At 43.7% G+C, this 25,718-nt stretch overlaps 1 protein-coding gene across 1 annotated transcript in view; it reads right to left on the bottom strand.

The window, feature by feature from the left end:
• The window catches only part of LOC147748943 (extracellular calcium-sensing receptor-like), a 274,522-nt gene extending 251,258 nt beyond the window's left edge, over positions 1-23,264 (bottom strand). Inside the window, exons 1-2 of the mRNA XM_086929230.1 lie at positions 23,260-23,264; positions 22,283-22,574 (exon numbers count right to left, since the gene is read on the bottom strand). Of these exons, the coding sequence (XP_086785356.1) occupies positions 22,283-22,574; positions 23,260-23,264 (297 nt within the window). The remainder of the gene's footprint in view (positions 1-22,282; positions 22,575-23,259) is intronic.
• Positions 23,265-25,718: the final 2,454 nt, after the last annotated feature.

Below are 25,718 nucleotides of genomic sequence, written 5' to 3' on the forward strand. Positions count from 1 at the left end.
AAATATGGTAACAAGTCGATGCCCAGGCACAATATCAGAAGGAGACAGCCTTTCCACAAAGCGATTTCTAAACATCTAAAAAGTAAAAAAAAATGGCAGGATTATGGCAACCATGTGAATCTACAGCTGTACATGCCAAAGAAATACCTACTGTGTAAGTGACAATAACCATATCTAAGATGTGTCAGTAGTAATCAAACATGTTGCCATTAAAGTGAAATGAGTTATTTTGAAACAGTAAAACTATTTTCACAAGTTCTGTAATGTTCTAACACGGTTTGGGGTCCTCTTTTTTTTAATTTAGAGGTACAGTGAACCAGTACAGAATTTTTAAAAATAGTAATACTTGCATTTGTGGACCCACAAATTCTTTTGGGTGATACATTGAAAGGTGTTTCAAAAGTTATTGTTTGAAGAGCAGAGATGTAAACAATTGAGTTTGGATACATGCTTAACATTTCTTTACTGTAATATCGGCATTTGTGAGGTATAATGTAAAATGTAGTTAATATTTATGTATTCTGCAAATAATGTAACAAACTTTGTACTTGTGCCAAATAATTTTCCAAAAAAGAAATACTTACAAATAAAAAACACAGTGTCACTGCATTGGGTCAAGTGCTTGTTTATGAAATATGCATGAAGATGGCCATTTTAATTGTCGTGACGCACACATACAAACAATAATAGACTTTGCAACAGAGGCACATTACAGAGAAGTACGTAGCATTTCATTTAATAATTTGGCCTTTAAGATGGCACGCAGACCTCGCATGCAAAGTAATATCACAGCCATCTTACTTTTTTTATGAAAGGGTTGCAAAGGTCTTTCCCAAAAAATGTAAACAGAGAAGGCTGGAGGTTACATATGACACTAGACTAATGCTTAAAAAGCGTGTGCCAAACTTTGCATGTACAATGCCCGGTGGAGGCATTTTCAGGGTGGGTGCACACAAGGTGGTGTGTAGAGGTCAATATCTGGTACTGGATCAAACATGCACTAAGAGGGCAAGAGCAGATTAATTGTACATGCTTGGACTATAAGGATTAAACACTGGAGGAGTAACAGGTTGAGTCAAGACTTTTGATAGAGTCGTTTCTAACAAATCAGTACAGTTCTGGACTCTGGGTATCTGTGAAGAACAAAGTTAAACGACTTTGTATGTGCATGCTGGAATACCAAGGATCTCTAAACATTTGCAAAAAGGAATGGTATGAATTTCCAAGACACATGAGAGCTATATAGGGAACATCTCTGTCCAACCCTTCGTCTTCATCTATTCAATCATTTTGGTGAAGAGAAGTTTCTCTATGGGTGAAAATTGAAAATAAAATTAAATTATATTGTAAATAGCCTATCCTTTTCACTTGTTGAGGAAGTACTGGGCAGTGTAGACTTGTATTTGTACACTAGATTGTTTGTCTTTGTAATTATCTGAACTCTATGCAGGACTGGAATGATAACCGCTTAACAAAGTAATTTTGATTACTACACGCACATGGGCAGGATTATTCACAACATTAACACTATAACAAAGATACCCCTAGTACAAAACTGAAATTATAGATAAGAAACGACCGCATAAGGCATTGGAAAAAAAAGAGTAAAGAACAGGCTGCAAGGTCCATAGGTGGTGGAGGCAGAGTTTGGTAGTCTGTGTCCTACCTACTTAAGACACTATAACAACCAAAGCAACTTATTTTATGTCCCCAACATAAATGAAAAATAAGGTTTGAGGAAGTCAGTGTAAAGTAAAAGTCACTAAATTAACTACTATGGTCAGAACGCTGGATAGTGCACCGGAGACCCATTGTAATACATAGCAAAGAAGATACAAAGCAAGGCGCCATAAAAAGGAAAGTAGATCGTCTACGCACAGTGAAAAATCAGATAAAGAACAAAGCTACAAAACTACAAGGAACACACAATGTGGAACAGATTATACATGACCAACGCAGTGGGGTAACACTGGGTTGTACAACACAGAAAATGAAGTTCAAAAATTATATGTCCGAATGCTTCTGGAGCGGGAAAGGAGGTGCACAAAGATTATCACCCAAATCAACGCACACTGGCAAAGTATAAAAGGCCAGTATAAGCTCCCTTTGGAGTTAGGAGGGACACAATAACCACGGTGAGCATAAATACTACCTGCTCCCCATCAACACCAGCCAAACCCTAGTCCACGCACACTGGCAAAGTAGAAAAGGCCTGTATAAGCTCCCTTTATGACTTAGGGGGTACACAAAACCACGGTGAGCAGAAATACTACCTGCCCCCCATGAACGCCAGCCAAACCCTAGTCCACGCACACTGGCAGAGCAGAAAAGGCCTGTATAAGCTCCCTTTATGACTTTGGGGGTACACACAACTACGGTGAGCAGAAATACTACCTGCCCACCAGTAACGCCAGCCGAACCCTAGCCAACGTACAATAAAAACCTAGAACAGGCCAGTATAAGCTCCCTTTTTGAGTTAGGGGGTACAGAAAACCGCAGTGAGCAGAAATACTAGCTGCTCCCCAATGAATGCCAGACGAACCCTAGTGAACACACAGTTAAAACCAGGAACACCAGCAGAACCCTTTTTGACTTGGGGGGTACACAAAACCACGGTAAGCAGAATTAATAGCTGCTGACAATGAACGCCAGCCGATCCCTAGTGAACACACACTAAAAACCAAGAACAGGCCTGTATAATCTCCCTTTTGACTTAGGGGGTACAGAAAACCAGTGTAAGCATAAATACAAGCTGCTCACAATTAACGCCAGCCAAACCCTAGCAAACGCACAATAAAAACATAGAACAGGACTGTTTAAGATCCCTTTTCACCAAAGGGGTATACAAAAGCACAGGGAGCACAAATACTACCTGCTACCCATCAACGCCAGACAAAGCCTAGTAAACACACACACAGGAAAACTACAATCGCCGATATAAGCTCCCTTTAGACAAAAATAAAAAATCTAAAATATTATATTATTATTAATAATTATTATAAGTAATTGTAATTAATTCTTCATAATTATTATATCATTATATTTTATAACATCTATTATATATTGCATAAGTAATTAAAAGATAAATATAATATTATAAATTATATATTATAAAATCAATTTAGAAAAAAACATATTTGTCAAACTTTACAGAATTGAAAAGAACTATTAGAACAATATGTGAAAAAAACTTCCTTTAAACATGCAAAGAACATTTGTCCAAAATTATTTCCATTAATTTCAAATAATTGCGTGCGTAATTCCACTTTTAGAAACTAATGGCAGGCGTGGATAAGCACAGCGACCGTCTCCCAGAAGCTACAACGTACTATGAACAACTCCTCCCCCGTGACGTGGTGTAACAACATTTAGATATTAAAAAATGACCGATTAAAACAATATGTGAAAGAAAAAAATACTTTACAAATATTCATATTAACATGTTACAAAACTTATTTCCAGCAATTTGAAATAATTGCGCACGTAATTCCGCTTTTAGAAACTAATGGCGGGTGTGGATAAACACAGCGACCGTCTCCCAGAAGCTACAACGAACAATGAACAACTCCTCCCCCGGGACGTAGGGGGTACAAAGCTCGATGGGGGAACGACGGCCGATAGCTTGGTTCTGAGAATCGCTGCACCCCCTGTGACGTTGTCTGACGTAGGGGGTAGAGCGCTCGATAGGGGTACAATGCTCGTTAGAACACCGGCACAATGTCAGGGCAATTTTTGAATAGAGCATGCGCAAATGCAGCAATTTTTTAATAGAGCAAGCGCAAATGCAAAATGTTAGAGGGTACACGGAATGATGGTGGGCGTGGTGCTACGTCATTATGTTGTAATGTGCGCATGCGCAACATTCCTGCGCATGCGCAAAACGAGGGGGGACAGAGCTCGATGGGGTACAGAGCTCGATAGTACACCAGCCCAGTGGGCGGGACACTGAGTTGGGCAGGGCTTTGCCTGGGCTGGTCTTATTCTGCTGGGGTAGGGGCTGTGCGCAGCAGAGGCAGCGACACATGCGCATATGTTTGCAATTGAATGCACGTGGTTTCGCTGCTTTAATTTTGCCACAGCACGCCCCAGCATACCCACACGGCCTCACCTCACCACCGTAACTGCCACCGCGTCCAGCACCGAGTATCTACTGCTGGTTGAACTTCAATGGCGAAAAAGTGTGGAGAAGTGTGGCTCAAGTGGTTGGAGCGGCAGACCCTGATGCAGAGGTCTGGCCCGGACCAGGGTTCAATTCCCCGCCTCGGCGGGTCTTGGGCTCAAATTTCCCCGGACCTGGCAATTCTCGCCTAGGTGCCTATTCCAATCATGGAGTCCCACTCTGCAACTCTGGGCAATAGCTTGCTTAATCTCCACGACGGCCCCTCGCAGCGGGATGCCTGGCTTTCACCTTGGGGTTGCCCAGTAATGGGTTATCTAACAGGGGAATACCAGGACGGGTTCCCTAAGCAAGCGCTTAGAAACCGGTCGGTGATACAGCGCTATATAAATGAACTACATTTACAATGGCGCCGGCGGGCCAGGTGAGGGCGAGGCACAGCCTGGGGTAGGCTGTCGGCGGCAGCCTAATCATGATTGATGAGTTCAAAATGAAGCTGTGCAGGTGAGGCAGGGCAGGGCCTGGCAGGCGCCGTGATTACTGGTTTTTATATTGATTGGCAGGTCTGATGATGAGTGGCAGCGGGCCCACGGCCCTTAGTTTGATGTCATGTTGCGCAGTTGCTGGCCGGCCCAGGCTGCCCGGATGGATTCAGTTTCAGTTCAGCAAATCTGCTGGAGTTGGGGCTGTGCGCGGCAAGCAGCATGTGCAGATTTCTTCACATTGCAATTGCGCCGCATTCGCTGCTTTGCCACACACACCCCAGCATACCTGCTCTGCCTCAGGCTCACCACCACCGTCCGATTCGTAATCCTGGCCATTCACGTTCAGGCCTTCAGCAGGTTTGCTGCAGGCCCCTCAGTGCTCGTGGAATGCACTGCTCATTAGTGAGGCTGCGTAAACAGATAATCTTCAGCATGCACCTGACTGGATGTCATACCTCAGGTCATCACATGCCTTCAATCATTCACAGTACGCATGTTCTAACTCTACCCTTTTCCTACCCATAGCCGCTCGCTGTCTTGAGACTCAGAGAACAGCATGCCAGGGCTGGGGGTAGGTTGGCTTGCTTACGTAAAAAACAAGCATTGGCATAGTCAATAGGTCTCACTTTTGGGTCCTTGTAAGTATTTTTTTATGCAGCATAATATCCTTGGTGCAACAACATCAACTGCTGCATGGCTAAACACTTATAAGGTCCCAAATGCGAGACCTATTAGCTATGCCAACGCTTGTCCTTATTGGTTTTGAGAGCACTTTGAAATATGTCAGCTGTACAAGCACCTTTCGCGTCTGATTTAAATAGAATATAATATTTCTGCGCTTAAAAATTAAGCTCCCATATAGGCTGCACAAAACAAATGACTTTTGTCTTAAGTCACTAATGGCATTGTCATCATTGCGCAGTGGGAGTGCAATAAATATTTTAAAGTCCATATTTAAAAACTGCCACTTTTAATAAATGCCTTACAATTCAGCCATATCTAATGTACTAAGATGAAAATTCTCTGCATGTTAAAGAAATACATTATCTTTTATTTTGAAGAGTCTTTATCATATTTTTGTACGGTGTGCTTTGCACAGTTGATGTGCCAAACATTCTTAGGCCTCTGTTCGTGCATGGGCTTATAGCCCTGCCAAACCCTCTGCTCCGCTCTTCCTGTTAATCTGTTGGCTCACCCACTCACTCTAGTCAATGGTAAAGCCTTTATTGGTTCATTTGGAAAAATCAAGTCAGGTTTCATAGGTTTCCTCTGTTTATTATGTAACCTCAAGACGAAGCTAGTAGTCCTGAACTACTTATTGTGAAAATAACGTGTTTAACACAATAGGCTTTTAAGGAAGGATTGTTATTACACTGTGATAAAACCTTTAGGTCTCTTTTCTATACCAATTAAGGTACTCACAACAAACTCTAAATACCCAGCTGTTTCAGACTGCCTACAAACATATACCTTGTTCTATTAAAATAAAATAAAAAAGGAGGTTACATAATGGATAGTGAGGAGTGGATGAGATCACCAAATACAAACTAGACGCTTGCCGGACATACATGGTGAAGTCAAGTACAACGTCCAAGTGTAGTCAGGTTTTGTGTACTTTATTTCAAATGTATATATGTTGACATAGCAGCGCCGATGCATGTTTTGCCCACAGGGCTTTTTCGTGGCTCAAAAAGAATATTATATCAAGGATTGTGGTTCTGACTGCCAAATATAGTTCGATAAATTGTTGATACGTTTTCTCTAAAAACTCATTTTCCCATATCAAAGCAGAGGTTTATCTTCAATGTTGAAGTATAGGTGCGAGTAAATGCAGTCAAGGCAGTATGGAAAAATACACAATCCATCGGAAAATGAGTTTTTAGAAGCAAGTGTAGGGGGCAAGCCAGGGATTATCGGTGCAGCAGAACTTAGGTTTAGAAGGCGGGTTAGCAGAAGATAGACCACAGCAAGATGCTAGTCATGCCAGGGGCACTAGAGGGTTTGATTCCAGAGGCACTTGAGGTTGTGATGTCGGACATATGATGTGGGGGAGGGGAGGTACAAGAGGGAAGATAAAGGGGGAAATTATACCTAGTGCTGCTTCTCGAGTAAGAAGCCACTCTTCTGGGAGGTTGAACTGATGGATAAGCACTAATACCAGGGACGAGGGGAGCTGCACTAGTCGAGGGCGACAGGCGTCAACAACATGTGTATCAGACGCCCAGGGTGGAGGGCATGAGGTCAGGGGCATATGTAGACGGCCGGGAGTAGGGCAACTGAGGTAGCCACTGGAGAGGGCACTGCGAGTGGATGCTCACCTCAGTGCAGGTAGGAATAAAACACCCCCAGTGAGCCAGAGAAGGGATGCAAGCATATATCAAAGAGAAGCGAACACTGATGACCCTCACCCTTATTTCTACCCAAGACACAGTACACCAAGGAACACATAACAGAAATCGGAAAGGGCTGACCACAAGGAAGCAGACACGGAGCACCCCATCACCGGTGCGTACTGGGGTCCCCAGTATCAACTAAAAGAGAAGGGTGTTCAGGGCAAGTACCTGAAGTACGGTGGGAGTGAGGACGAAGGGACAAGTGCAAGGCTTATGAACTTATAGATATTGCCCCAGAACTGATGCAGGGATCCGGAGAGGTCGACAGGTGACTGACTACACGACAGCAGGATGGAAGACTCCGGAGGGGAGCAGTCAGGGGGATACCAACGATGGAGGGAGGAAGGGGTGGAGGGGCTTGTTGTGTTGCCGGCGGATGCTCAGAGCATAAGCGGGCTTTTTTGTGTGAGGATGAGCACCCAGGGGAGCAGGGAGATTGTATTCAAGAAGCTAATGTGGTAGGGGCGGCTTGAGACCAGTGCCAACACTAAAGACAAGGGTGCTGGTTGCGGCACAAGGAGTCGCGATGAGCCCCCAGCTCAGGGACAGGGCACCGCTGTCAAGATGCGGGGGTATCTGGACAGATACCATCATATCAAGGTCAGTGGCTGCTATGGCCTAGCAACATATCTAGATCCAACAATAGAAACAAACAAGCATTGGACGCGTGGCAGTAAAAGTGACGGCCGTGCAGCTGTGAAAGTGAAAGTGATCGCGATCAAAGCGAAAGTGATCACGATCGCAAGGAAACGCTCTGTGATCGCACTGGAAGGGAAGCAGATGGCGGCTGCACGCGTGCACGCTCACATGAATGAAAGCGTTAGGCCAGCGAGGTCTGGTAGCACTTTGAAAACCCTTATACTAAATGTCTCGTAGAGCAACGCATGCGCTGGCTCAGGCAAGACCTAAAAAGTAAATGCCTTGTAGCACATGTGCACTAGCACTTGTGCCCATCTGGAAGGTACTTGACTGCCTAACACTCCTGTCAGCTAGTGCATCAACTGTAAGGCACTATGCACACATCAGGGCTGGTAACAATGGCCCAACATGGAATTAATTCAGCCCAATTCTCGCTCTGACAGCCCTCCCTCCCCCGGAGCACATCCAGGCCGGAAAAAATTGATCAGATTTTCCACTTTGGAAAATTGCTGGAAATACGGGAGGGCCGGGCTGTGATGCTAGCCCTTGTCCATTTCATCTTTCCCTTCCAGTGAGCATGGCTTCCAGGGAGTAGAGGGAGATAAATGGAAGAGAGTGGCCGGTCCAAGCGAAGGATGAAAGGAAGGAATGTACGGGGAGTGTACAGGGGTGGACGGGAAGGAGGGAGAGGAAGCGGAGGCACTGGGGCGCGAACTGGTGCCAGGCTAGGGAGCAGCACAGAGCACTGGAGGTTAATAATTTATAGTGAGAGCTGGAGGGCCGGTGAGGCACTAGGAGGCTGGTCTAGTTATCTGGGGGCAGGCAGGGCGCCTGTCAGTGCCTTAATTGATAAAGGCGCACTGTTGATTTTTCGAGTAAAGCCTGGTTGGGATAATTAGGTTAAGGGCTGGATCAGAGATAGATTAGGGAATTATTTGGCTTTGGGGGCTTTTTGGGTCAGTGGATCAGATTAGAAACGGGGATGCATGGTTGGCGAGATTAGGGAACAATTTGGTTTTATAGAGAGTTTTTTTTTCAATTCGGGGCTAAATGCTATTTGTGAATACTCATAATTTATTAAAATTGTGACATGTGGGAGAAATGTATTTTAGGGAACAGCGGATAGGGAAAACTGCTAGGGGGATGGGGTTCGCAGTTGGACCTTTGGTCTGGTGGGCAAAAAGGCTCAGATTTTCTAAGAATCTGCATTTTGATAGTAACTGGGCTATGCTCAGGAGTGGAATGGTTGTGGGAAGATCAAAACGCTACTTGGGGTAAATGATTGGACAAGTCATGAGAAGCAGTCAGGCACTGAGGGTAATACAGAGGCTTTATTTTATTTGGTGTTATGTGGATGGTAAATGCACTAAGCAATTACCAACCACATAACCTCGAAAACTGGGTGGGCGGATCCCTGACTCCCTCTTGAAGAAACCGCCACAGAACATCTCAGAACCTTTTACCCTTCCTTGTGGGGTGCCACAGGGCTTGGCACTTAGCCCTACACTTTTTAATATCTATGTGGCCCTCTGGACGTCATCATCAGGTCCTTCGGTTTCCAGCTCACCTTCTATGCTGACGACAAACAAATTGTGTTGTCGCTGACGGAGGGAGCGGAGAAGAAGTCGGTGAGCTTTTCCATGAGTGTATTGGCTCTATTTCAGCTTGGATGTCCTCCAATTGCCTAAAATTGAGCTCGGGTAAGACTGAGGTTTTTAAATTTGGTAACAATCCTTTGGTCTGGACACCAGAATGGTGGCTTGAGGATCTGGGCTTGTGTCATGAACCATCAAGGAAAGTCAAGAATCTGGGGATCATGGTGGACAATAAACTCACCATGGGGGACCAAGTTAACATGGTGACTTCAGCATGTTTTATGGTCCACAGAATTATCAAGAAAATAAAGGTCTTCCTGACCAAAGATAATCTCAGGAAGTTGGTGACAGCTCTCATAATGTCGCATCTGGACTACTGCAACAGTCTATATCTTAATGTTCAAAAACAACACATGTACAGGTTACAATTGGTCCAGAACGCGGCAGCCAGGGTGCTGACCGGAACATCCAGGTTTACCTCGGTCAAGGGAGATCTTAGAAAACTACATTGACTCCCAATACCCTTAAGATCACGCTTTAAAGCACTATCTATTGTCTTTAAAGCAGTCAATGGTATTGGTCCGGAGTTCATTAGGAAGAAATTCTCTTGGTATATCCAAGGGAGAACATTAGGATCTACTGGATCTAAACTCGTTCAAACCCCCTTTTTAAAAAAAAACAATTGGGGATGTAGAAGTTTTGTTCATTGTGCAGCTAAAGCCTGGAATGAACTCCTGTTCCAACTCAGAAACGCTCCAGACCTCATCTCCTTTCACAAGGGCATTAAGACATGGCTCTTTTCTTACTACTAGGCCGTATGTTTCTCAGGCAATCAGTACTTAGCACCAGGATACCCTAGGTTAATTGCGTGCTCCACAAGTATTAATAACATAACATAACATGAGAAGATGACATGTTGAGTTTACTCTGTCAGAACTTGAATGTTTACTACAGAATCTATGTGGAACCATCTGCTGGTTAAACACTTCCTTGTGCTCATTGAATTATAATCTCACAGTAGCAGGGCTACTTAGGACACTTTCCACGTCACAATAATTTCTAGTTGTTATATCCTTAATGTAGCCATAAATACTTATCTCTACCTAGCTAGATTCATATAACATTAAAGCAATACCATTATACACAAACCATTGTGCATTATACTTTGCTAGTTGTGGCTAAAAAAGTTAAGAGATACTAAAGTCGAATCATGCAACCTGCAGTAGCTTTATGTTCCAGGTCTTATTCACATATTAGTCGCAAGCTTTGAATGTGTGTTTTGCCTTGCCCTGTGGAAGTCCTTTTCCAGAAACAGCCAGTGAGATCTTTAACCTGTTTTTCTCTGATAACAGCTTTTTAATAAATACAGTTTGCAGCCTCAGCCCAAAAACGGAGTACTGAAGTCTTCTTCAACATTTCAAATAAGCACTGTTCTGGCACAATTATGATGCAAAGGTCTCTCCATTGCAGGCAGGATTGTTTTTGTGCAGGAAGGGACTCCTTCCCCATCCCAAAAGGCATTTTCCTCATTCTATATGTGCTGCATAATCAAAATATCAGAAATACCAATGGAACTCTCAGATACCTCCCAGTCAAGCAGTCACAGTAATAACCTGAAGATTCCATGCATACCTAGCAGTTTTGTGCTATTGACATCACTGTAACCCCCATTGAAAATGCATTAACTCGCTACCCGAAGCACTCTCACCACCCTAACACACTAACTGAAGTGGAGATGGAGAGTAAAGGTGCAGTGAGTAAGCATGGGCGAATTTTGTGAATTCACGATCCGCGAATTTGCGGATTTGCGAATTCGCAATCCGCAAAATTTGCAAATTCGTGCAAATTTGCGGATTTTTTTATTTTTGCGTGTTTGCGGGTGTTCGCGGGGCACTTTGCGTGTTCGTGGTTTTTTTTTGCCTGGTTAATCACTGCCCTTCTGCCCTCTGTACCACTCGTTTCTGTGCCCTTCTGCCCTCTGCCCCACTCATTTTTTATCCCCTTCTGCCCTCTGTCCCACTTTTGTGCCTTTCTGCCCTCAGCCCCACTTAGAATGGCGCCGGCAAGCTGCCAGCGCCATTCTAAAATAGCTACAAAGAGCTTCAACAGGAAGCTCTAATAGATAAAGTGAAGCAGGTGCTCGAGTTGAAGGTCAAATTAAGTTACACAATCATTAATCACCCCAAGTTTGGGGGTGATTAATGATTGTGTAACTGAATTTGAGCTTCAACTCGAGCACCTGCTTTACTTTATCTATTAGAGATTCCTGTTGAAGCTGACTGTTGTAACTATTTTAGAATGGCTCTGGCAGCTTGCCGGCGCCATTCTAAAAGAGTTACAAAAGTCAGCTTGAACTTTTTACCCAATCCGTTCAACTCGCGGATTTTGCGGGAAATCCGCAAATCTCGCGGATTGCGAATTTACTGAAAATCCACAAAATCCGCAAGCGGAACGGATTTTCCGCCCATGCTTAGCAGTGAGTAGCCTGGGCCTCCCAGCCCGTAATCCAGAGAAGAAAATGACCTCCCAAGTAGGCAGCAGTGCCAGTTGAGGAGGTGGGTGGTGCAACTAGAGTAAGTGGGTGGAGCCACTGGTGGAAGTGTGTGGAGCCTAGGGAAGTGGGTGTGGCCTCCGAAAACTAATTTGAGCACCTGTACTTCATATTTTACAAATTAAGCAGTGTCCACAACTCCAGTGTAGGTGGCAAGTTATAACTGTTTCCTAGGGTTTTCTGCTGCAGTTCTAACTCTCCAAGACTGCAGGACCATCTTCTCTCCCCTGACAAAGGGGTGCAGTTTCAGATAGGCACCTCAACTCTCCAGCGTCAAAAGAGATGCGATTCAAAAGAGATGCGATTTGTGTGGAGAAGTGTGGCTCAGTGGTTAGAGGCGGCAGACCAGGAAGCTGAGATCGGCCGTGGACCAGGGTTCGATTCCCCGCCTCGACGGGTCTCGGGCTAAAAAATTCCATGGAGTCAACAATTCTCGCTCTGGTGCCTACTCGACTCACGGGATCACACTCTGCGACTCTGGGCAATAGCTTGCTTAATCTCCACTATGGCCCCTCGCGGCGGGATGCCTGGCTTTCACCTTGTGGATACCCGGCCGGGGTATCTCACAGGGGAATACCAGGACGGGTTCCCTAAGCAAGCGCCTCGAGACCCCTGGGTTATAGTGCGCTATATAAATCGAAACACATTTACATTTACATGCTCCCTAGGGCAAAGACACTTTCTGGAACTTAAGTCTTAGTAGCTGAGGTTTAACGAAAACCTACCTTCCTCAGCCCTTGCAGCAACTGTGGCGGTCGGATGGGCAAGAGACCGCCAGCACCACCGGGATCAAGGATTCGTGGAGCGGGTGGCAGTGTGTGTAGAGGCATCAATATGCAGGGGGAACTGCTGCGGCAGCATAGAGTATATTACAAGTTGCCTCACCACCAGCCTTCCCATGGTGATGAACCCATCATGGAAAGGCTGTGCCTCTGGGCCTGAGAGTGCATGTTGTAAATTTGCACCCCAGTTCCTGCAGGGTGCAGCATGCACCACATGGTGCAAGCTGCACCCTGCAGGAACGTGCTACAGCTGTGTCACATATGTGTCTGTCCGAGGCTCACCTATGGGCCTTTAGACACTGTCACAGCATCCACCACCTGCCAAGAATTAAAAATGTAATTTGGCAGTTGGTGTTGTTGTGTGTCCAGCGCGGACTGCACCACAACCCCCAGAAGCCCCAGCGACCTGCCGCGTCACTTACTAGCGCCAGGAGGCGCTCCAAAGCAGCATCCTCACCGTCTTGCGGGACGCCGGGCGAAGCCCGGGCCAAGGGTGGGCCCGTTTCAGCCCGTTCCAGACTGATCCGGGCTGGGCTGGGCCACCCCCCTTGGTTCCTACTATCCAGACGCTGCCCACATCTGTTAAAGGTATTGACTATCGATATTTGAACTTTATAACAATGACTTCGACACGGGGCTCCAGAAGCAAGACTGCACTTAAAACTGCCTTGTTTACAGGTCCTATTGATAAGTTTATTTTAACAACTACTGAGGCTATCAACGAAAACATTTCCATATTAGAACGCAGGGTATCCCAGGACCTTGCGATCGCCAGGAGATCTTCAATGGGCCTCATAGCAGCGGCACTAACCCCGCTTCCATCAGCTTCTCCTATTCCTATCTTAATACAATCTGATGCAACAGCTCAAGTCCACTCCATTCCAAATGCTGTGGATTTGTCTGCTACCAACTTGTCGTTGGTATTGGATTCGATAGGGAGCCTTGAGACTACCCCGAACCTTGAGCTGATTCTGACTGAAGATCCGGTACAAACAACCCGGCTCAAGGGGGTGAGAGAAGGTGCTGTCCCAAAGCAGCCAGAACCCCTGAATAAGGGTAATAACACCAAACAATGTCCCAAAAACAACAAAACGAAAGGGCACATAGCGGCACCTATCAATAACGCCCCCCCTGGTAATAACTCTGCACCACCCCCTTCATCAAACTTACAACGTCCAATATTGGACAATGTTCAAGAGGGTGGTGTCAGTTTGACTGCTTGTGACTCCTCGCAGCTCTTTGCTAGATTTAGGGATTTATTAAAATTCCATCTCCAACCGCTGGAACGGAGCATTATGGCAATAGAAAAGCAACTTGCCACACTCCTCATTAAATTACCCAACCAGACCAGGAAGGCAATTAATAAACCTGGTGGGGTATCAACAGCGGTCAATTCTGGGGGTCCACCATCTAACTCGGATAGACCGCCTGTTACGAATAAGGCCCAGTCTAAAACAATAGAGCCTTCAACACCTATACCGCCAGTTTCAAAAAATTTTGCTAAATCTAAGCCTAAAGTAAAATCTCCAGCTCAGTCATCTGTACCTAGCCAGCAGATTTCTTCTGTTCCCCCTCCACCAGCACCAGCAACAGCTGCCAATCATACCACGGCCAATGTGTCTTCAGAGCCACCCAAAACTGCACTTCCCATGCCTCCAAAAACCCAAACCCAACCCCCAGAAGGCAAAAAGAGATCTAGACCCAAACGCCCTGTTCATCTAGCACCTGAGGTATCCCCATTTACAGTGATTTTAACAGGAGTACCCGAACTCACAGCAGGAACAGATGAACCTCCCTGGTCTCTTTTGAATAAAATTCTCCAATGGCTTAGTATTAATAGGCCATTACAGCCTCCAAATACCAGTAGGATATCATCTGTGCGTAGAGTACCATGGGTAGGGACGAGCCCTAAGAGTATTCAGGGGGATTGTGTTATCATTACATGCGAGGATGCGTCCACCGTGAATCATATCTGTTCATGGCCAGACCTGGAGAAGAGAGGGGGAATTGACACCCATCGACTCTCCTTTTTCTATCCCCCCACATTCAATTATCATCACCCAATACCACCACCTAATTGGGTCATACCCCCTGAACATCCCTGGAATTTTGGAGGCCCGTGGCTGACCCAGAAGCACAGGAGTAGGGAGTGGGTACCTCGCCCCTGGTACTCTAATAGAGGACAACCTTTGGGCGATGGGTGGCAAGGCATTCATACCAATAACAGATTTGATTGCCTCGAGATGGTTGATTGACATTATGCATTACCACCATTAAATCAGTCTGACAATAGGCAGTTAGGGATGGATCCACGTATGCAACATGTCCACGTTAGCGAACGAGCAGTCTCTACTATTGATTGCGTACCCCCTAGAGGACATGCTGTCATACGGAAGATCTCTGCACAGGAAGGTAGCCCCTCACAAACTACCCCTCTCAAACCCTATCCCAATAACACCCAGACTCCTACTTGTAGTCCTGTAGTTGGGCACCTTCAAAGTGATGTTTCATGCATCATCAAAGAAGCGTGTGTGGATCCCTGTGTCCTGAAGATTGTCCCATGTGAGAGTGCCAAGGCAGATACCCTGCTTATAGCTCAGGCCTCTCAGTCAGAGTTTGTCGCTAATGGTTCAACCGAGCACGCTGGCCTTACCCTCATCTCCTGGAACATTGCCGGAATTGCAGGGAAACTAGACACCCCCTTCTGGCCTAGGTTTATAGGGGAAGGATTTGATATAATCCTCCTCCAAGAAACCTGGTGCCAGGAGCAAATAAATATAGAGGGGTATTCATCTCATTGCCTTAATGCCACCAAATCCAGTTCAGGTAGGGCTAAGGGGGGCCTTCTGATACTATTGTCCAACAAGTTGTGTAATTACAAAGTCAAAAGCAGCACAAATGTGGGTACCCACAGCCAGGTAGTAAGGGTCGAATGTGGTAAGGGAAACGATTTGGTCCTTGTTAACTTCTATAATAATATCTTTGATGTAACCAGAGGGAATATTTTATTCCCTTTGGAAAAGGAAATTGTAAAGGTTTTGGGCATCTCAAATAGAAGGGCTGATATCCTATGGGCAGGGGATTTTAACCTACAGCCTTGCCATTTATCAAAAGGGAATCCATGTGGTGTTGGTACAGAGACGGTTAATCCCAGGGGGGGTGTGGATGAAAGTGAGGATTTTCTTCATTTCCCACATTGCCATTATGGCTCCATTCTAAATAAACTGTTAATTAAACTACATTTAAACCTGCTAAATTGTAATAAAAATAGTCTGAATGTTATTTGCCCCACCTTCACAGGGAGGGATGCTGGGACTTTTATTGATCATATCTTGTATTCCAGCAACGGAGACTTCCTAAATCTATGTATTAGAGAGGAAAGTCTAAGTGATCATAATAGCATCTGCGTTACCCTACCGGGACAGGGTGCAAATATAGTGACTGGAGAAACCTGTTCCACTGATATAGCTCCGATTAGACCAAACGGTCCGAGGATTAAATGGACAGGAACCAACTCCATGGCTAAACAAAGGGAGGTTATAGACAGTTGCAAAACTGAAATCAGTTATTGCCTAAAAAATTATATTGATCCTGATTTCCTGTTATCACAATTTATCAGGCTTAATACTATCATTGATGCTATTTTTACTAGGAAACCTTCATCTAAAAAAGTTGTAAAACTAGGCTGGTTTGACAAATCCTGTACAGTAGCTCTACGGGAATTGAAGAAAGCCCTAGGTATTAAACCCCGAGACAGCAATAGAATAAAACAATTAAGGGTTAATTATAAATTGGCAATTTCTAACAGAAAAAAGGGTTTACAAAGTGAAGCATGGAATAAGTTGAAGGAAGCAGCAGAGACCAAAAACTGCAAACTTTACTGGGAAACAATTAATAGTCCCTTTCTGAATACTGAAGGAATCCCGGAAATAACTTCTTATGTTGCTTGTGAGGAGTGGATTACCCATTTTACTAATATTTTTAACCCTGAAGGGATATCCCTAACTTCACCAGCTACTTAGCCCTCCTCCTGGATACCCCTACCCTTGGAAATAACCCTGGAAGAGGGACACGAAGGGTTTTCTAATAGCAAGGGGGGGAAGGCCCCGGGACCCGATGGGGTCCCCATTGATCTACTAAAAGCTGAACCTAACTTGTGGGTTCCTATCCTGGTGAGGACTTTTAACTGTGCAGTAGAAGGTAATATCCCTCCCTCCTGGGGTCAATCAGTTATTATCCCCCTATTTAAAAAAGGGAGTAAATCTGAGGCTTCAAATTACCGTCCGATCTCTTTGTTGGACGCCTCAGTAAAGGTCATGAGCAGAATTCTGCTCAAAAGATTAGAAACTTGGGCTACAGATATGAATATTTTAACAAAAGTGCAATATGGCTTCAGGAAAGGTATGGGCACCCTGGAGCAATGTGTAAATTTGGACCTTATTTTAAAGAAATATACTGTAGCAAAAAAGGGCAATCTTTTTGTATGTTTTGCTGACTTGAGCAGCGCGTTTGATTTAGTTGATCATGCCATTCTTTGGAAGGTTTTACTTGAGTCAGGGGCACCAAAGGAAATAGTCCACTTTTTGGCCAGGCTCTATGAGAGACTTTACTGTAAAGTTCGTTATGGCACCCTAGGCGAATGTACGCCGTTTCTCAAAGTCTCACGGGGCATTCGCCAGGGATGCGTGTTGGCCCCCCTTTTATTTTCCCTTTTTATTAATTATATTGATCGCATCTTGGTTGATACCCCAGCAGATGCCCCCCTGATCGGAGGCAAACCCGTCCCAATATTACTATATGCGGACGACGCTGTTCTTTTATCTCGTACCCAGATTGGTTTACAGCGACTAATTGACAGATTTATGCTGTTTATTCAAAACAGAAGGCTCCGCGTGAACAAATCTAAGACGTATGTAATGCAGTGTGGGCAGTCCACTAACAAACTGAAGTCCAGCTTTTTCTTAGATAGCGACAAGATGACACAGGTAAAATCATTTTGCTATCTGGGAATTACCTACGCCAATGACGGGTCATGGATACCCGAGTTTGATAATATCAGGATGAAAATGTTGCAAACCACTAGTAGTATTTTCCGCTTTGCATCCAAGCTTGGATCGAGAAGTATTTTAGATATGATTAACATATATAACATACGTTGTGTTTCCTCTGCATTGTACGGGGCGGGTGTGTGGGGTCATACTGAGGGCCCATCGCTCCAAAAGGATGAAAATAAGTTTCTAAAAAGACTGTTATGTCTCCCCCCATCTGCCTCTGTCCAACTAATCCATGATGAGGTGGGGATCGAGTTCATTTCTGACTTAGCAGCCGTTCGGCCACTCTTATTGTGGCGTTCTATTTGGGCTAAGACAGAAACTCGATTCACTCAAGAAATTATTCTTGACTGTATAGGCCTGGATTACTCACTCCGTATGGAGTGGCTGAAATACATTCACTACTGGTATAAAACCCTATTCGAAATTGATGTTCTCCTTGACCCCGAATTGGCGGTTGCAATCCCCAAAAAAGAAATCAAACAAACATTTTTAAACTTTAAAAAGAAAGGGCGAGATAAGGTGTATGGCAAGTTAGCCACCGTGAAGTTCTACAAAGAATTAAATTTAACTCCGGGGTTTCAAGCCTACCTTTCGAATGTCTCTCGACCCTCTCATCAGTTTGTACTAACCCGAGTTAGGTTGGGTATTGCACATCACCTTGTCGCCTTCCCAGTACAGAAATTAAGATCTGAGACTCTCTGTCCATGCGACAACACCTCACGCCAAAGCTGCTGTCATTTTTTACTTTTCTGTAAATTCTATCAGTTTTTAAGAATAAGGTACCTAAAACCTATTTTTATAAAATACAATATTCGATCATTTAAGAATGCTCTAGAGTTATTATCTTCCCTAGAGAATGTGGATATTTGTATTTTTGTTGCCACTTTTATCCTGAAATGTACAGCTGCCAGGAAGTGTATAGTGCTGCCATAATTATATACACTCCTGTCTGTACATATTTTCCTTTTTAACAGCATATTGTATTTAATCTCGCATTATGCTCATTGTCTGTAAATGTATGGTCCCTCTACCTTTCCTTTTGTACTGTATTTTGCTCTAGCCCTATAGAAACAACGCTCAAATGTACAGCTGCCAGGAAATGTATTTTGTGTGATAATTATCTTTTTTCCTGTCTGTACATGCATGACCCTTTTTAGCTTTTAGCTTTTTACTCTATATTATATTTTTAATCATGTATTGTTGCCCGGTGTATGCTAGTATATGTTTCCTTCTTTTATGAATTATCTCTGAGATCATTTGAGTCACTATGTTTTTAGATTAATCGTGTATGCAATGAATTGTTTATATGTCTATGCTTGTGTGATTTGTATTTTCAAATCAAATAAAAGCTTATGACTTGACTTGACTTGACTTGAGTCCAGCTTTAGAAGTCCTCCCGGGGGCGCTGGCATGGCATCCTGCGTAAGGACCACCAAAGTCGAAATCAGGTCCTATGTGTCTTAAGTTTGATTCCTTACGGTTCCTCTTGCCCATGTCCAAATTCATCCCAGGAAGATACCAGTTTGGCCTACCTAAAAAGAGAACATTCTCCTCATCATCAGGTGCAATCCTCTTTCATCACATGCTCTGATGGCTTCTGCTTGTCTGAAAATATCCCATCTATGTCAAGAAATCAAGTAAGCTAGCCACCAGGCCACGGGGGGCTGGGGGTTCAGAAGCCCTGCCTCCTTCCACCAGAGGGGATCAGTCTGCCATCATATAGAAAGGATTTTTTGGCTAATGCTAGCAATGCCTGCCCCCAATCATTGCACTAACAAGTGGCTTGGAGGCACAATGGAGTGCCAGCAATATTTTAATTTTTCAAAGACAAACTTCTATGGTGAGGTGGGGTTGTTTTTAAAAAAATGTGCAGGGAGTTTTCTTTCAGCATATGGGAACATTAGCAGTTTTTTCCTGCCTGGGACCACCATGCTTGCATAGACACATTTGGAAGGAAAAAACACAGTTGACCAGGCATCTGAAGTCCTGCCCTAAATATCGGGCCTTTCAATGCCACGTGGGCCCTTCATTTCCTGCCAGATGTTATTTCTCATTGCAGAGTCTCCATCAGTTTTAATGCAGACGCTCCTCTACATCTAAATGAGGAAAGGGAAATAAGAGTTTGGCATTCAACACATGCATCTATTTTTAACATATGCCAGGTTAAAACGAAACTCTGAACGAAGCTCAAGTGTTATACCTTACTTTTCACCTGCCATTGTGACCAGTGTGATTAGCGAGGTTCCCTCTTTTACTCATCCTATGGATTTAGCAGGTCTTTGAAGGAGGAATTTGATCTCTGTGGCTCACAGATGAGATTAGTTGCTAAAACTGACAACAAACTGCTTCTTGGGGGTTAACCTCAAATAATTACTGTCCCTTTTTTACCTTTATAGCTAATATTCAGGCAGGGAATATGACAATTTATAAAACAGATAGAATGCAGATTATCAGCTAGATTCATCAAAGACCCGTTTTGCGAGTCTTTAATAGCGATTCATAAGGAATCGCTATTAAGGACTTGCAAAACGGGATTCATGTAAGAATTGCAAAAAATATTGCGATTCCTACATCTTCCTTATTTGCGATTAGCAAATTGCTAATCGCAAATAAGGAATAACTCCCCATTCATTCCTATGGGCCTATAGGCCCATAGGAATGAATGGGGAGTTATTCCTTATTTGCGATTAGCAATTAGCTAATCGCAAATAAGATAGCGATTTCAAGGGTGCCAGGGGTGTCCAAAGGACACCCTGTAGCACCCCTGAAATGCAAATTTACACAGGTGTTGCGCACACACATATCCAAAGGACATGTGTGTGTGTAACATGCAACAGAGAAAAATGCACTAAAGTGTTTTTTTCTATTTTTTTCGCTGTTTACCACGAAGTCAGACTTCGTGGTAAATAGCGGCCAAATATTGTGAATTCGCAATTTCAAATTGGTTAATGAATTGCATTTAAGGAATCTCTAATAGAGATTCCTTAAATCCTATTCCTCGCAAATATGCGATTTCGCAAATATCGATTTTTGCATTTGGGATGATGAATCCCAAATACAAAAATTGCACTCGCAAAGGGCCAGATTCTCAGAATCCGGCCCTTTGCACTTATATATGGTTCCCTTGAACCATTTGAGCTGACAAGCTCGGACACCGCTCCTAAGTGCTCCTGAATTGCTGAATCGGGCTGTATATGACTTGAATATCATATATGTACATATATATATATATATAGATACATGTTTTAAGGGTACTTGTATATGAAGTACCATAACAAAATATTCATTCTCAATATTTTGGCCACAATATTTTCGTATCACAATATTCTTTACTTAATATTTTGACTGAGTGTGGATATTTCAAATCAGGCATTGCCCTTGATATGGACAGACATTTCTTTTACCTACACACTGCAAATTTGAAGTTGGTAGTATTTTCCCAATAAATGCTGAGGAAAGGGTTTTGAAGTCACACTTCTTAAACAGAGGCCTCGTTATTCTTTTTCAGAAATGTGATTTTTAGTACGTTATCTTTTTCAAATATCTCTGTCTATCTTGTCTACCATATTTGAACTGCATGCAACTCTGCCAGACCTTTGTGCACATTTTCAGGCGACACACCAATGTTTCCCAGGTAGCAATTAAAAGCAAAACACCTTTCATATTACAACAAAGCACATGTAGCAGTAATCCTAGTAACAGAGCCGAGGTACCTCAGATGTCAAACACTAGAGGCCAGATTATGACTTTGGCTCTGCAGCACATGGTCCACCCCGCCGATGCACTGCCAAAGCCATGGTCAGACCGGCTGCCACTTGTGTCTGTCAGGCTTTTTTTGGTGATCCCACAGCAGTGCCCTAAAAATGGACACCACAATGGCAACGCCCATAAAACGTCCTGCATGGCATGACTAAAAGGTCCATGCCATGCAGGAACTGGTGTGGATTCACACAGGAGGGCACATGTTGTGTCCCCCCATATACATCCACATACATAGGAGGTACTAGGGGCCCTGCAGACCCACCTTTGTTTCCTCTCCACCACAGTGTCCATAGAGTAAGAACCTCCATGTCACCACCCGCTTAGAGGAAACTCCTAATATGCTCACATTGCAAACTACTGATTGCTGCAACACCACCAGGGAACAGCAGTTCCCTGGCAGCTGCAGCGGGGCTGTGGTAGTCCGACCTCCAGACTCGTAATTGGGTGGTCAGGAGACGGCCACACCCTCACAAGTCTGGTCCGTGGGTTGCCAGACTCATAATCAGGCTCTAGGTGTTCAAAGTCTACAATTGTATCAAACGAGGGAGCGGCACTGAACAAATCTGGATTCCCTACTAATAGTGATCCTAGGCCTCACTTGGAAGTAGATATTGATAGAGGTGAGGGAAGGCATATTATTGATCTCTAGGCATGGACTGAAAAGTCCTTGCCATGCAGGAACTGCTGTGCATATTACCATTCAAACAGGGGAGCCCATGTTGTGCCCCCCTGTGTGCGTCCACATGCATAGGAGGCACAGGGGGCCCTGCAGGGCCCTCTTTGTTTCCTCTCAGCCTCGGTGTCCATGACACTACTCGATTAGAGGAAACTCGTAATATGCTCATTTGCCATTTCAAAGCTCACTATTTCAGTACCTCATAATAAATATTTCAAAAACATGTACCTGTGGAAATCGACTGACACTCAGGATCCTTGCAATGGCAAGAGACGCGGAGGATGGAGAGTCTCCAATAATGGCAGACATTTTCTGCTCTGAGTTACAGCTGTAGTTTGGAACAGACTCTCTGCTGTTTGACAGATGATGCATGGCCCCCTCAGTCGCTGCTAGATCAGAGAAACAGGTGTCATATATCTTGAACCCCAGAGTGATGTTAGGAAGAATTTCAGGGTTTCCATTGATTTCATTGGTTGCAAAAACCATTGCTAGGACACATTGGTACCTTTCAATGTAAAACCTGCAATAACAAAGGGCTGTTTGACTTATAAGTTAGGGCAAGTACATTACACCATAGATTTATACATTTAGTTGCTGAACTATGAAGGATTTTATTGCTTGCTTTGAACAAGAAACTATTATACAAATTACTAGACACACAAACATAAAATAAACTGATTGCTCAAAGTGAATGAAATAAACATTGACAATGCCATTTGTGGGGTGTTGGAAGTTGATGTGAGGAATGTGTAAAGTGGAAAGAGGGGAAGGAGATTGAGTGTGAGCTAGACAAAGGAGATTGAGGTTGCGGGAAGAGGGTACGGTGAGTGGGGAGAGTGGGTTACATAAAGGAAGGGTCAAAGAAAAGTTGGTGAGGCAGAAGAGAGGAGGGGAAATCAGAGACAGTGGTGAGGTGGAGAGAGCATGCTGAGTGAGAAGGGAGGCCAGTTATAGGATTATGTAATGTTTCTCTCATGCTTAGAATGCCTGTTGTGTCATGTTCTAACCTGATTCTTTAAGACAACAACGGTCCCTTACAAGTATAAGAATAGAATCAAATAAATATAGACAAAATCGTTACTATATTAGTTTGACATGACCAGCCGGACAGAGGTCTAGTATTTACTTATTAAAGAATGTAGTACAAGAAATTCTTACAACATACAAGACGGGGCACAAGCCTTTACCCAACTTTACAGACATACAGCATAGACAGAAAAAACAAACAAAGGGCTTTTAGGCAAAAGCTTAGCGTTCTGTTATACTGTTGTTGTCAATAGTTTAAAATGAAAAACAGAACAATACTAGCACCTTTACATTTTAGAAGGAAAAAAATGAATTTTACAGTTGTATAAGGCTCATATATTTGTCGACGGCGTTTCGATTCGTATTTAAAAATCACGAATCATCATCAGGACATATTTATACATGCCTAAACCTAATAAGCCTCAATTGCCATCAGCAGGCCTGTTGGCCTCGGATATGGACGCGGTAGCGGGGTTAGCGTACCGATTTTGACGCATTGTTGGGTTTATAGGGGAATATGGTGGAGAGCTCAAATATTTTGTTTTTATGTAATTTTTGTAAAGTTTTAGAGCCTGCTTTAGATTTCAGCAGAAGGGTCCCTCTGTCACAACATTGATGTCTATCCTGTTCGCCGAAATATAAGTCCTATTATATCCTATGGGATTTATATTTCGGTGACGAGATATCCGTCACCATTGTGACAGAGTAACCCATCTGCCAAGACATAAATCAGTCCCTAAATTTGTTAATTAGTTAATTAGATCATTGAATATGTTTCTTTTAGGTATTTGGCAGCTATTTTCTTCAAATATGAGGTTTGTTAATTAGATAATTCACTGTCCTAATTGTTTAATCAATTACACTATGTTTGAGCGTTTTGTGTAACAATTACCTTTATTGTGTTATTATTCTTTCAAATAGTATGTATTTTTCTGTTCTTAGTTTTTTTTGTCATTGTAGGAATTTTAGGGTAATAGAGTGAGTTGTATTTCAAATATATTTCTTAAATGACATCTGACCTGATTTATACTTTTCCAGATAGCTTTATGTCAGAAAGACAGAGTAATAAAATACATAAATATGTGTTGGCCCCCAAAGACCTCCTTGTGGGACAACTACCCATCTATTTCCTTCAGTAAGTCCCACACTACAGAATTGCTGAGAGGTCTTCGTGGCCCGCCCTTTTTCTCTACCACTCTGCAAACACGCCTCCTTACCCACTACTAGTTGGGTATGAAGTCCCCTTGGCTGCAGAGGGTCTTTGGGGTGAACAACCCCTCCTGTTACCTCCAATAAGTCCCACACAGTGGGATTGCTACGAGGTCTTCGAGGACATGTTCCTTTTCTCCACCACTCTGCAAACACATCTCCTGATGCACTACTGGTTGGAAAATAAAGTCCTCTTGGATGCTGAGGGACCCTGGGGGCCAGGAAACCCTCCTGTAAGTCCCACACAGTGGGACTACTGAAAGCTGGTCAGAGGCCCGACCCCTTTCTCCACAACTCTACAAATGCCATAACTACTTGAAAAACCATAGAAATCCACTGAAAAAAGCAAAAGTTATAGTTAGGAATTAGCATTTAAAAAACCTTCAAAATTCACTGAAAAAAACAAAGGTTACAGGGGCGTTATAGTTAGGAAATGGAATAAAAAAACATTAGAAGTTTACTGAAAAAACAAATGTTACAGGGACATTATTGTTAGTTCAGGTTTTACTCATACAAAACCAGCAGAGTTCAGCAGTATATTTAGTTGAGCTAACTATAACTTACCCCGCCTCAATGCACTGCTTATTAACTCACATATAACATCACTCACGACATGGTCAGTGACATCACTGATGAAATCTTAAATGACATCACCGATGACATCACTGATGAAATCATCCACAAAATCACTAATGCACCCACTCACACCACATAGAACCTTTCAATCAATCAATCAATTAATCAGTGATTGGTGAAGCTCGCTACTCACCCTTGAGGGTCTCAAGGCGCTACTCCTACTTCCATTCCCACTCCCCAACAATCATTCACAAACCCATTCACAGATCCATACCAGTACTTACACAACCACTCACTGATCCATAGATCGGTGCACAAATCCACTCATCCACCCATACAGCCTGTCATACACCCACTCACTCACTAATACAGCCACTGACATATCCACTCATACCCCCATACAGCCACTCACACACTGAGTCAGTCACCTCTAGAGTTACTCCCACACCTACTTACTCACCTATACAGTCAATCACACAGCCACTTACTCACCCACACAGTTGCACACACACCCACTTACTTACTCATACATATACTAACACATACTCACTCACCTTTACAATCAATGACACAAGCACACACTCACCAATACAGCCCCTCTCATATTTATTCACTCACCCATACAGTCACAGATATACCCCATCACCCATCTATGCTGCCTTTCACACACCCAGTTACTCTCCCATACACCAATGACACATACACTAATTCACCCACACAGTCATACACATACTCACTCACCCATACATCACCTCACACACTCACTAACCCATACAACCACTGGCTCACCCACTAACTCATCCACACAGGCAGTCACGCACACCCTCATTCACCCAATCAAACATTCATACAG

Source organism: Lissotriton vulgaris, chromosome 1_1, assembly GCF_964263255.1.
Source record: "Lissotriton vulgaris chromosome 1_1, aLisVul1.2, whole genome shotgun sequence".
Classification (NCBI taxonomy): domain Eukaryota; kingdom Metazoa; phylum Chordata; class Amphibia; order Caudata; family Salamandridae; genus Lissotriton; species Lissotriton vulgaris.